Source organism: Doryrhamphus excisus, linkage group LG21 (genome assembly GCF_037039965.1).
Source record: "Doryrhamphus excisus strain RoL-2023G ecotype Guam linkage group LG21, RoL_Dexc_Guam_v1.1, whole genome shotgun sequence".
NCBI classification, from domain to species: Eukaryota; Metazoa; Chordata; class Actinopteri; order Syngnathiformes; family Syngnathidae; genus Doryrhamphus; species Doryrhamphus excisus.
In genome coordinates this window covers 4,685,307-4,697,575 of record NC_136377.1, presented here as the reverse complement: position 1 = coordinate 4,697,575, position 12,269 = coordinate 4,685,307, and the positions used below count along the sequence as shown (strand labels likewise).

At 46.5% G+C, this 12,269-nt stretch overlaps 2 protein-coding genes across 5 annotated transcripts in view; one reads left to right on the top strand and one right to left on the bottom strand.

The window, feature by feature from the left end:
* The window catches only part of LOC131138120 (rho GTPase-activating protein 7), a 46,778-nt gene extending 42,852 nt beyond the window's left edge, over positions 1-3,926 (top strand). For all 3 annotated transcript variants that reach the window (XM_058086769.2, XM_058086767.2, XM_058086768.2), the window contains exons 13-17: positions 57-171; positions 242-475; positions 1,508-1,737; positions 2,067-2,240; positions 3,352-3,926. In XM_058086769.2, coding sequence (XP_057942752.2) covers positions 57-171; positions 242-475; positions 1,508-1,737; positions 2,067-2,240; positions 3,352-3,460 — 862 coding nt within the window. In that variant the 3' untranslated portion in view covers positions 3,461-3,926. The remainder of the gene's footprint in view (positions 1-56; positions 172-241; positions 476-1,507; positions 1,738-2,066; positions 2,241-3,351) is intronic.
* On the bottom strand, positions 1,645-12,100 carry rars1 (arginyl-tRNA synthetase 1). Of its 2 annotated transcripts, XR_013625197.1 has the most exons (16): positions 11,984-12,100; positions 10,704-10,838; positions 10,405-10,593; positions 10,226-10,334; positions 9,902-10,002; positions 9,713-9,834; positions 9,509-9,629; positions 8,642-8,771; positions 8,464-8,568; positions 8,103-8,281; positions 7,912-8,021; positions 7,202-7,307; positions 5,924-6,096; positions 5,612-5,859; positions 4,968-5,349; positions 1,645-1,729 (listed from the first exon to the last, which is right to left on the bottom strand). XR_013625197.1 is itself a non-coding variant. In XM_058086770.2 (15 exons), the coding sequence occupies exons 1-15, from the start codon at positions 12,029-12,031 to the stop codon at positions 5,240-5,242; spliced, it is 1,986 nt and encodes a 661-aa protein (XP_057942753.2). In that variant the 5' UTR covers positions 12,032-12,100; the 3' UTR covers positions 3,688-5,239. The 2 variants fall into 2 exon arrangements, 1 of the variants encoding a protein (XP_057942753.2); XM_058086770.2 differs by lacking the exon at positions 1,645-1,729 and having other exon boundaries at positions 3,688-5,349.
* Positions 12,101-12,269: the final 169 nt, after the last annotated feature.

Below are 12,269 nucleotides of genomic sequence, written 5' to 3'. Positions count from 1 at the left end.
CGTGAATATGTCAGTTGATATACTTTTTTTATTCATAATTATTGATTTTGATGCAGAACGAGTCACAGGAAGCACAGCCTAGGCCGCCCGGACCAGCGTGATCTAAGTGAGAACTTGGCTGCCACCCAGGGCCTCGCCAACATGATCACAGAAGCCCAGAGACTTTTTCAGGTAATGCCTACTCATGTTTTCCAGAATTGGACCCCTGTAAGAACATTGCTGAAAAATTCACACCAAATAGATTCCAGAGTTCTGGCCGTCTCAGGACTTGAGCTCTGCAGGCCAGACCGATGATCTTCTGAAGGAGGTGGCGGGATCAGAGTCGCCCGGTTCTAGTAGATGTGACGACGAGCTGGAGGAGAGGAGGCAGAAGCTGCAGATGAGCACTCAGATCCTTCTGAAAGAAACCAGGGAGAAGAGCCGAGGCTGGGAGAACCAAACAGCTCCGGAGGATGTGACGCTGGCTGCCAAGAAGGTGAATAATATCGACTTTTCTCTCCAATTTTCCTAATATTTAGTCAAACTTAACTACGTTCTACTGATGATTACTACAGAACGGAAAAAGGTAGAAACCAACTTTTTTTTCCCTGATGAAAGAAGAGAGTGGCCGGCACGGTGGTCTAGTGGTTAGCGCACAGACCTCACAGCTAGGATGACCAGGGTTCAATTCCACCCTCTGCCATCTCTGTGTGGAGTTTGCATGTTCTCCCCGTGCATGCGTGGGTTTTCTCCGTGTACTCCGGTTTCCTCCCACATTCCAAAAACATGCTAGGTTAATTAGGTAGGTATGAATGTGAGTGTGAATGGTTGGTTGTCTATATGTGCCCTGTGATTGGCTGGCTGGCGACCAGTCCAAGGTGTACCCCGCCTCTCTAAAAACCCCTTTTGTCACCTAAAAACAGTTTTTAGAGTCCTGCTGAGTTGGAAAAAGAAAAGAAATCTACCACTTCCACACAATATGGGAGGAGAAACTTTTTTCACTATGTTATGTCAGACTCTGGGTGTGAATGTTTGTTCGTCTATATGTGCCTTGTGATTGGCTGGCGACCAGTCCAGGGTGTACCCCGCCTCTCGCCCGAAGACAGCTGGGATAGGCTCCAGCACCCTCTGCAACCCTCGTGAGGAAAAAGTGGTACAAAATGAATGAATGAATGAATAAATTTCAAGACTGGACAAATGAAAAACTGGCAATACGGAATTATTCCAACAAGTGGAATAACAAAGAACAACTCGGGGAAGTTGATATCACGTGATGTTGGTGTTTACGCTTTACTGGGCATGCCCCATTGACTAGTCGGGTTGATTATAGCGACGCATGTAGACAAGAGATTGGAATATTCCTTTCCATGGATACCATTGTTTCCGGAAAAGTCATTCGGAAAGAGAAAAACTCCTCATGTAAACATGGCAAGTGTCGAGTGTCTGTGTCATAATACTCAGTGTGCCTTGAAAAATCAGTCAAAATCATCAATTGGGATTATGTTAATAATATGTGTTTTATCTGCAGATGGATGATGGTTGCCCCCTGTGGATGTGGCGTGGCTCGGTGGAAGTGGAAGCCCACCAGGAGGATTTGTTTCACCGTCTGCTTCGGGAACACGAGCAATGGGAGGGAGCCTTGCACCAGCCCGCCGTAATACACACCTTGGATAAAGATGCTGAGGTCTATCGCTACTTCCTCCAGGGACAGGGTCACGGTCTGGGATCCTGCTCGTCCCGGGAGTACCTCCTGCTCAGGTAAGAGAAGAAAGAATACTCAGAAAAGTGACAGTTTGATTTCAAGACTTGGATGTTTTTTTGGTGTGTGTGTGTGTGTGTGTGTGTGTGTGTTGTAACGAGGCTGATGAATATTTAATCCCAGCCTCAAGTCAGATGAGACTTGACAGCATGTGTGTTTTGCATTTGTAGCCCATTGCCTCATGCAGGGTTTTTTTTTTTTTTTTTTGTCCAGCACGTGAACTTTGAGTTACCTCAGCGTGAGATCTTAAAATACAATGATTTAAATAGAGGATCATTACGGTTGAAAAATATACAAAACATAACTCACCGCTATTCTTTTTTTTTAGGACCTGGCAGACAGACCCTTCCTGCGGCCCACTTCATATATCCTCCGTGTCTATTGACCACCCCGAGGTGCCAATGGAGGGGGTCAGAGTCCACACACACTCCTGTCTCTACCTGCTGCAATCCATCGGAGTTAGGAGGACTCGGCTGACGCACTTGTGTCGAACTGACGCAAAGTACGTACATTGTACAGTACATTGGAAAGTATCCAGAGTTTGTTTCTTTGTTGGGCTAGCATTGATCCGATTTAGCAGTCCCGGGATTCGGTTTCTCTCCGTTCCTCAGGGGCTGAAGTGTAAACACAAGGAAATAGACTGGCGATTATAACAGCATTATGGTCTAAAATGGAATATGAGAATTGTTATTGGTACAGAGCAGCCATATTGGAAGATGACTTTGTATCAGTTTATTTGAATAAGCGATCACAGGGATATTGCATACGATTTTTTTTTTTTTCGTCCCGTCCAGCCATTGAGGCAGATAGTATTGTTATTCTAAATGCCCTTACATTGCATACGATTTTAAACGTGTGTAACGTTAGCACACATCCTACCTCTCATCATTTCTATTGGAATAGCAAGCAATAGCGAGTGACAACAACAACAGCGTTTCAAGTGACACGGCGAGCGTACACGTGTTCACATTTCACTCGTGTCGCAGCTCCGACCGGCGTGAGAAGCTTTCAGAGATAAAATCAAAGTCCTGTTCCGCCGGAGAGATGCTGTAAGGAAGAGAGCGGAAAACTCCCCCAAGGGAGGAGACGCTTCCTTCTCACTTTCCTCCTTCCCACCCCTTGATGAGTCTGCCATCCTCTTTGCCATGATGACAGTCTTTCTTAACTATGTGGTGTGATTCGGGGTAAGGCGTCAACTCTGGTGCTTTAAGGTCAGCAGAACATTTTCACTCCACGAGCTAGTGGAGATGATCCGATTTCCTCCAGAGGAAAAAAATGTCAACCAATCTCCAGGAAACTAAAGCCTTGTTTACATCGTGTAATGTATGTCACTCCAATACAGTACCGATAATCAATAGCTTATTTATATCGGTTTGTTCAATTTTAGACGGAGGTTAACAAATTTGGATTTGACCAACTGTACCTTTAGATTAGTCCTAATCAAACATCACGACTATCAGGAGAACCAGAGAACCTGGCAGAGGAAGCCACCCGCTGTGGCCCAGCAAGGTGCACTGTATTCGGGCACATGCACCGAGCAGAGGTCTCAACACAATGTAAGGCATTATTTGAGGAAATAAGTCTAAGTATTCTTTTGTTTTTTCATCCCCTAGGGGGCACTCACAAGTGTGGCACCACAAAGTCAGCGGACATCGTCTAGCTGTGGGTCTGTTGGCGATCAAAGACTCCTTCAGAGCCGAGCACCAAGAGACCGCCATGTGATTGGAGGGTTTTTTTTTTTTTTTGGTTTTAATGCATCAACAAGGTATCCCCCGAAAACACACAGCCGGGATATTTCCCGACATCAATTGCCTCTTCGAGTTTTTCCCATCGGAGGCCTTGAAAGATGGTGAGCATCTCCCCGATGAGACGTGCTCAATTTCATGAATAAGGATGGCCCACGGACGCACACAAATGCAGGAAGTAAGGACAAAAAGAAGGAAGTCTGGATTTTGTATTTATTTTTTGCTGATCTGAGAAACCCCCAGGCGGAAGAAGGCGCCGTAGCTACATCTACCTCTCCACAGGGTGGCGCCAAAGACAATTTTGGACGCATCTCATAGCGGTTGATACAAAAGGTGCATCGGAATTGTCATAATTATTCCACTCTATTTAATTCAACTACAAATATCAGATATTTAAATCAATGCTTTCAACAAAGTGTACTTGATTAAAGAGTTTTTTTCTCTGGTAATCTGCGTCCTGTCTTCTGTGACTGGCGCTGCAGATTGATAAACCTTGCATTGACAAGAAGCAACGTGCATCTTTTTTCACTCTTTAGACGCTCGTTCGTGTCTAATTTGCATATATTTCCATATCTTCGCCATTGATCTGAGATCAAGCGATTTAATCTCGACAAGAGATTAAAAACTCAACAGCGCAGGGAGTAAAAAACACTTTCAGTGCGGCGAGAACGGCACAGCCCCGTCTAACCGGGATTTTAAAGGAAGGAGTCATTTATGCAAATGACAAATAACAGGAGCATAGACGAGGCCTACAGGCACCTTTTTAATAAATCTCGCTACGTGTTCATTACTTCCGTATGGCGCTAAAACAACTTGAAGTGACATTTTAGACCGCTCCCTTGGGCCTGGCCAAAAATGTGTCATAACCCACTTTCACCAAAGGCCGAATGCATTAATCTTGAGAAAACTAGTGCGTGCATTTTTAGTTGTTTGACGGACGGTCTATGTCATATTCCTGCCACTATGCCAACTACCGCTAATTACCCGCCTATGCTGACATGTAAGACCAGATTTATCTTTGTTTTTGTTGTCGTTGTTGTCTATTAATAACTTCATGTACATGTTATTCCAGCTGCGTATGCTAACGCTAATGCTAATGTGTGTTAATATTTCAAGAGAAACTCGACGATACGTCAATTAACATGAACAATTAGCATGTTGTTTCCATTAACTTTACTTTTAACATATCTAGTATTTGAATGTTACAGCATGCCTTTTCTGTTTCTGCGGTATGTTTATAATCCAGTTATGTGTGCTAAATTAGCATGTTAGGATGCTAATGGTCAGTACAGGTAGGTATCCAGCTATTTATGCTAGCATGTGTTTGCTTGGCCTGGATATTCATTAACAACGTAACTTTTAGACTTTAGCTATTTATGCTAATATTTTTATGTTAACATACCGTCTCAAAAACTAGATTTGGCTGCCGAAGACCAGGTAGCTCAGGTGCCCAACACAAAATACAGCAAAGAAGAAACACTCGCCGTGTAAAACTGAAGAGAAGAGATCTACATCATGCTCTCCATGATGGATGACGTGGGCGCAAAGCCACCTTCTGGGTAAAGACAGCCTTGAGGAGTCCCATGTGAGGACAGGTGGGTAGTGGTTTGGAACCTGATGCTGACTGATGAAATAGTTAAATAGGCAAACTGAGGGGAGGGGAAACAGTCTTCAAAAAGAGGTGGGGCTTGTTTCATTGTAGCTTTTTAATTAAAAAAGTTCAAAATCCCATGTGTAGCGGGGGCTCGCCGTGACCTCACATCCTCTGGACGGGGTTGATGCCCAGGATGTCAAAACCTTTGGCCATGACGGTCGCCGTCGCATCGCAGAGCAGCATCCTCCACATGTTGACCTTCACCACCTCACCTGAGAACAAACTTTCACGTAAGCGGGAATATAATCCAATCGGAGTTCAGTAGCATTAGCTATCATTTGGAAAAGGAGGAAAACACACCAGGGGAGATCAAACTAGTACTTGCAGCGCTAATAGAGAATTAGCATAATTAAACAGCTCTAAGCATGAAGTGCTAACACTCCAGTACGTAACAGCGATGAAATGCTAGTGTGGAGCTAGTGTGTCTTGCCAATGCTTCCGTTTTCTCTGAGGTTCTCGCTCTGATCCTTGTACCTGTCTGCCGGTCCTTCTCCACGCAGTAGCAGCTGTCGTAGAACTCGGTGAAGGTGGTGGCCAGCTCATACAGGTAGTCGCAGAGCGTGTGTAGCAACAAGTCGTCCAGGATCTTCTGCAGGATCTCCGGAAAGCGAAGGATGCACTTGCCCAGCTTCCACTCCTTCTCGTGGTCCAGAAGGACCTCGGTGGTCTGCGCCGCTTTCCTCAGCGTGGCCTCATCGATGTTGGCTAAGCGAGCGATGGACCTGCGGAAGAACGCCAACGGTACAGATGTCACACCCGGCAAACCAAACGGAGGTCAGGGCTCACCTGATGCGAGTGAAGGCGTAGAGGAGGTACGCCGCCGTGTTGCCGCGGTCATCCAGCATCTTGTCAAAGGAGAAGATGTAGTCGTTGATGCGGTTGTGGCAGAGGTCGGCGTACTTGATGCACCCGAATGCAACCGACCTCTGAGCTTTCGTCAGCTCCTCCGGGGTCAGAACCTAAGAAGCCCCCAAAAAAACAGGACATACTCCAACAAACGTCTGGCAAGTTCACAGATGCCCGGGCTTGTTTTAATGAAGCGATGGGGTGGCGAGGAAGCAGATGGTAGGAGCGGGCACCGACCCAGACGGGCCACGCTTTTGGCACCGCCGTTACCCTAGCACAACTTTTCTCAGCGTTCAGCTTGTTAACGGTTCAACTGGAAGTCACGGTGCGTTCCAGACATGCTCTCAAACGGTCGAGTTCCCTTTGTTTTGGCGGCTACACAACAGCTGGAGCGCACTGACGGAACAAGCAGCGCCTCGGGGACCAGAGAGGAGGTCAGAGCAGGAACCCGACTGATGTGCAATATCTCACCAAACAATTCCACTGCCTCATTTAAACCAATAATAATAATAATAATAATAAAGGATTTGATTTTATAGAGCTTTTCAAGACACCCAAACGATTCACAATGAAAGTGGTGGTGAACTATATCTGTATCCACAGGTGCCCTGGGGTAGTCGAGACGGAAACCTCTCCGACCACCTGCAAACATCCATTCCCATTCGCACACCAGTATGGGCGGCACTGGAGGCAAGGTGGGTGACGTGTCTTGCCCAAGGACACCACGGCAGTTTCTATTCAAATCAACCACAGTTCATTCATTCATTCATTCATTTTCTCCCCCTTTTTCTCACAAGGGTCGCGGGGGGTGCTGGAGCCTATCCCAGCTGTCTTCGGGCGAGAGGCGGGGTACACCCTGGACTGGTGGCCAGCCAATCACAGGGCACATATAGACAAACAACCATTCACACTCACATTCATACAATTTGATGCAATTAAGCTAGCATGTTTTTGGAATGGGGGAGGAAACCGGAGTACCCGGAGAAAACCCACGCATGCACGGGGAGAACATGCAAACTCGAGGGTGGGAATTGAACCCTAGTCTCCTAGCTGTGAGGTCTGCGAACTAACCACTCAACCGCCACGCCGCCTCAACCACAGCTCACTCATTCGAAAAGTAACCTAATTCTATTCACGTTCTGCTGGAAAAATAAGCTCTTTTTTCCCCGCTGACTTAGTGTTGATCTCCAGTGTCCCACCAAAGTTAGAATCCCTTACCTTGTCTCGCTCCTTCTCTTTAAGTTTGTCCATAGATCTCCTCAGTCCCTCCTCCAGCAGGTCCATTAGCCTCACCGTGTCCCCAGAACGGGTCTTAAACTTCTTCCTGAGCGAGTGAATGAGTGCGTTTAAAGAAGGCAAGACAGGCGCTAACAGGTCGCCCCCAAAAGAGACATCACTTCCAATAACCTTCAAGACGACAAACGACTCAATTAAGATGTCACGCAAACAAAATCCCACAATCAATAATCTCCCGTCCTTTCAGTCGCGGCTCGTATGGTACGGACATTATGAAAACGCTGTGATGAATTTCTAATAAAGAGTTTGGAGAGCGGGGCCGACCTTGCGGGGCCAATTTACGCCCCCCCCCCCCCATCGGGTTACCGTGGAGCCGTTTAGCAGCACTTTAGTTATAGCCTCTGTGAGGCGTAGCATCAAAACAACACCGAGCGATCCCATCCACCCACCCACCCGAGCCTGAACCGGTCTCGTCCTCTCTGGATGCTTGATGGAGGAATAACTGCAGGGTCCAAAATGGTAGCGCATAGTAATGACTGCTCACAGTGACAGGAAGTTAATAACACAAGGACTAAGTACTAGTTTTAGGTGATCCCAGGTTTAATGAGTCGTACTGTTGCTCTTAAAGCTACCACATTAACGTTGTTGTAAGTTAGCATACTCACATTGACTGTTAGCATACTGAAACTTACTTGTCTTCGCCTAGCACCACTCCAAAGCCTGCATGCTCCACCCGGGTCACGTGGGGGTCATACCAGCCGATCATCCTGGCGGCAGCAAACACCACCTGGAAGTGCATGGCCTGAAAAAAACACACAGCATACGCAAAGAATCAACAATCACCCCCCCCACATTCTAATGTAGACCTCTTGCATTTAGCCACCTGCCCACTGTCCGTCACGTAGATGATGATGTCGGCCTTCTCGTCGAAGATGCGCTGGCGTATTGCGGCGAGGTCCGATGTGTCGTAGGTGTACCCGCCGTCCGACTTGACGACAGTGAGCGGGATAGACTGACCCGGGGCGAAGACAATCTTGCGACCCTCGTCCATCTGGACTAGGCCTTTTTGGAGGACCAGAAGGAGGAAGTGGGGGGTCACATGAAGACAGTGATAACATGGATTCCTGAGTGAGTAACACCAGTGGGGCAGCAGCAGGAGAGTTTAAAATTAATGAGGCAACATTGCCCCCTAGTGGCCTTATCACTCAATGCATATTTACAGAAAGAGCAAAATAAACACCCACCTTTCTCCTCAAACTCCTTCACCACATTCACCATCATGTCCTGGTAGTAAGACTCCCCTCTCTCCGTGATGTGGACATCCAGGCAGTCGTAAACCTTCTGGAACTCTAAACACACACAACGAGTTATGACATAATCAGCATCGCATTCCCGTCTATGGCGTCCTCACACAAAAATCACCTTTCCTGGAGACGTCACAGATGAGGTACCAGGCTTTGATGAAGTTGGCTTCTTTGCTCTGGAGCCGGACCACACACTGATACGCTCGCTTCTTGAAGTCCTCCTCCTCATCAAAACGCTTCTTTGACTCCTAAAGGGAAAGAAATGAAAGAAAGCTATGTTGTTTAGCATTTTTTTTACGGCTGCACGGTGGAGCAGTGGTTAGCATGCAGGGCTCACAGCTAGGAGACCCGAGTTCAATTCCACCCTTGGCCATCTCTGTGTGGAGTTTGCATGTTCGCCCACATTCCAAAAACATGTTAGGTTAATTAGCGACTCCAAATTGTCCATAGGTATGAATGTATATGTGCCCTGTGATTGGCTGGCCACCAGTCCAGGGTGTACCCCGCCTCTCGCCTGAAGACAGCTGGGATAGGCTCCAGCACCCCCCACGGTAGAAAATGAATGCATTTGAAAGTTAGCGCCCTCTTGGCAGCCACGTAACAAATTTAAATAAATAATTGTGTAATGTAATTTTGGGCGGCACAGAGGTCGAGTGGTTAGCGCGCAGACCTCACAGCTAGGAGGACCAGGGTTCGATTCCACCCTCTGCCATCTCTATGTGGAGTTTGCACATCTCTATGTGGAGTTTCCTCCCACATTCCAAAAACATGCTAGGTTAATTAGCGACTCCAAATTGTCCATAGGTATGAAAGTGAGTGTGAATGGTTGTTTGTCTATATGTGCCATGTGATTGGCTGGCGACCAGTCCAGGGTGTACCCCGCCTCTCGCCTAAAGACAGCTGGGATAGGCTCCAGCACCCCCCGCAACCCTCGTGAAGCTAAGCGGTAGAAAATAAATGAACATATGAAAAAACAATGTCTCACCTTGTAGAAGGCCTGCAGGTCCCCGATGGGCGGCGACACCGTCAGGTAGTTTGGGAATTTATCCTGGAGGTGTGCAATGAGCATGCCAAACTGGGTTCCCCAATCCCCCACGTGGTTCAACCTGAAAAGACAACGCCAGAAAATGTCTTCCTTAACAGAGCTATAACTGGAAACTCCTGGCCACCGCTTGAGCGGACGCCCCACCTGACCACGTCGTAGCCCAGGAACTCAAACAGTCGAGACATGCTTTCCCCGATGATGGTGGAGCGCAGGTGTCCTACGTGCATCTCTTTGGCGATGTTGGGGGATGAAAAATCCACCACCACCTGAACAACACACACGAGTTGATGTGGGTGGAAAAGGTTAGGATAAAGTTTTAATGGAGGGACGTACCCTCTTCCTGCAGGCCAGTGGGGGCGGCTGCACACCGTTGACCAGCAGGTTGCTTAACAGTTTGGACACAAACGCTTTCTTCAGGTGGATGTTGATGAAGCCTGGAGGAGCACAAGCGAGGCAGGATACACACTTTGACATCAGGTTTGATGACACCGGTGATCAAAGTACCAGACTTTTCACAAACGGCCCGTGGACTGGACTTTGGACACCCCGTGGCCTCAAGGTCGTAGTAGTTGTTAACAGTTAAAACAATAAATCATGTCAATCATAAATCCACCCAAAGCGAAAGTAAGAAACATCACGTCCAAGTGTGGCCTGTACCTGGTCCTGCGATTTCGGTTTTCTGGATAAGTTCGTTGTCCGGCAGGTTCTGAACAATCTTCTCAGCAATCTCCCTCGGGTTGACCTTCATGCCTTTTGCTTTCAGCATCTGAAACAGTCGGGTACATATTGTATCTTCAAGACCAACAATTCTAGACAGAAGTCCTCAAATCCTCAACCTGGGCCATGGCCATGGCGCTGTTACACTGGTAGTCCCCAAACTTGGCCTGCTGGTTGGGTGTGACGGCCAGCGGTGGGCTGTCCAGTTCCGGGCACGAAGCTCGAATGGCCGTGCCAAAAATTTCCTGGAGCCGCTGGTTGATGTTCAGCATGGAGGTCCCGTCGTAAGGGGTCTCCTCCTGAAGACTCTGAGGATACACAAAGCCGTGCAATTACACTCAATACTAAATTTGACATGTTAAACGTTACAATAATTAAAAAAAAAGATTACTTTCCAGGACACATGCTGCCCACTCACCCTTTTGAGGATGTTGAGACGATAACGGAGTCTGGCATTTTCCTCCTGCAGGTCATCCAGACGTGAAGATGGATTCAGTTTCTGGGGGTTCTTTAGACACTCGATCTCTGCAGAGAGACTCTGGATCTCTCGCTCCTGGAAAACAATAAAAAATATGTAGTTTATATGCAGAGAAAAGAAAAATTAAACTGCATTGAACTGCAGACCAGGGTTCAATTCCACCCTGGGCCATCTCTGTGTGGAGTTTGCATGTTCTCTCCCGTGCATGCGTGGGTTTTCTCCGGGTACTCCGGTTTCCTCCCACATTCCAAAAACATGCTAGGTTAATTGGCGACTCCAAATTGTCCATAGGTATGAATGTGAGTGTGAATGGTTGTTTGTCTATATGTGCCCTGTGATTGGCTGGCCACCAGTCCAGGGTGTACCCCACCTCTCGCCCAAAGACAGCTGGGAAGAAAGAGCTTTCATAAATGTATATTGTAGTATGTTAGGTACAGTAGTATGTTTACAGACATGACTACATTAACATGTAGTCATGTCATTAAAATGACATTTTGGCCGAATCACCTAAAAATAATGTAAATATTTCACAGTATCTCTACATAAGTCTACATAAAGTCATGCATAATATGACCGCTAGGTGTCACCAAACTAGACAGTCAGTACGAACATATTTAACATCTTGAAGCAGATTTAGACAAGAACAAACAAATGTACGCTGTTTAAATTTAACATTCAATATTAAATTAAATGTATAAGGTGATTACTCACAATGATAGCTGTGATCTCTCTACAAGACTCCTTTTAAATAATTAGCCATTTCAAAAACATGCGCTATTGTAAATAAAATCACGCTACTCTGCACAGTGGCATTAAAGACACATATAAATAATAACAAAGAAAATTCGGCGCAGGAATTAGATGCAAATAACCAAGTAAGAGCTTACAAATTGTATGAAAATGGGCTAAAATGCAGTCTTTAAAAGGGGCTCCGTCACAGTGCGGCTTGAGCCATTGGTGAATCAAACCACAATACTTTTTGGTACACTACGAAGAATTTCCTTTTTTTAAATAACGCCGAATTAAAGAGTGATAAAAGTCAGTTCTATACGTGTTAAGGAGAGTCAAATAAACTCACATTCAAACATTTCACAAAGAAGTATTCTTGTTTCTGTTCAATCTACACGGAACTACTCGTAGGGCTGTCATTTGCCAACACGTTTTAGACACTCCGGTTCGGCTTTAAATATGGCTACTTCCGTCTTCTCACGGTGCCTCACCTGCTTCTTAAGCCGCTCTGAGTACTCGGTCACACAGTCTCCCATCATTTCGAAGCACTGGGGGGACAGATACTCCAGTGAGTGAAATGTGCTGTTCAATGAACGTGGCTGATGAAACAAAACTAACAGCAGGAAGAAGTTAACTTTTTTTGTATGATCACTTCCGGTACAGCGAAGCAAAACCTCTTACTCGCTGTTGACCAGCACCTTCTTAAGCGGAGTGAGAATTTGTCTCCACCTAGTGGATAGTAGTGACATAGCATGCTAGAGCTTAACATGTACATTA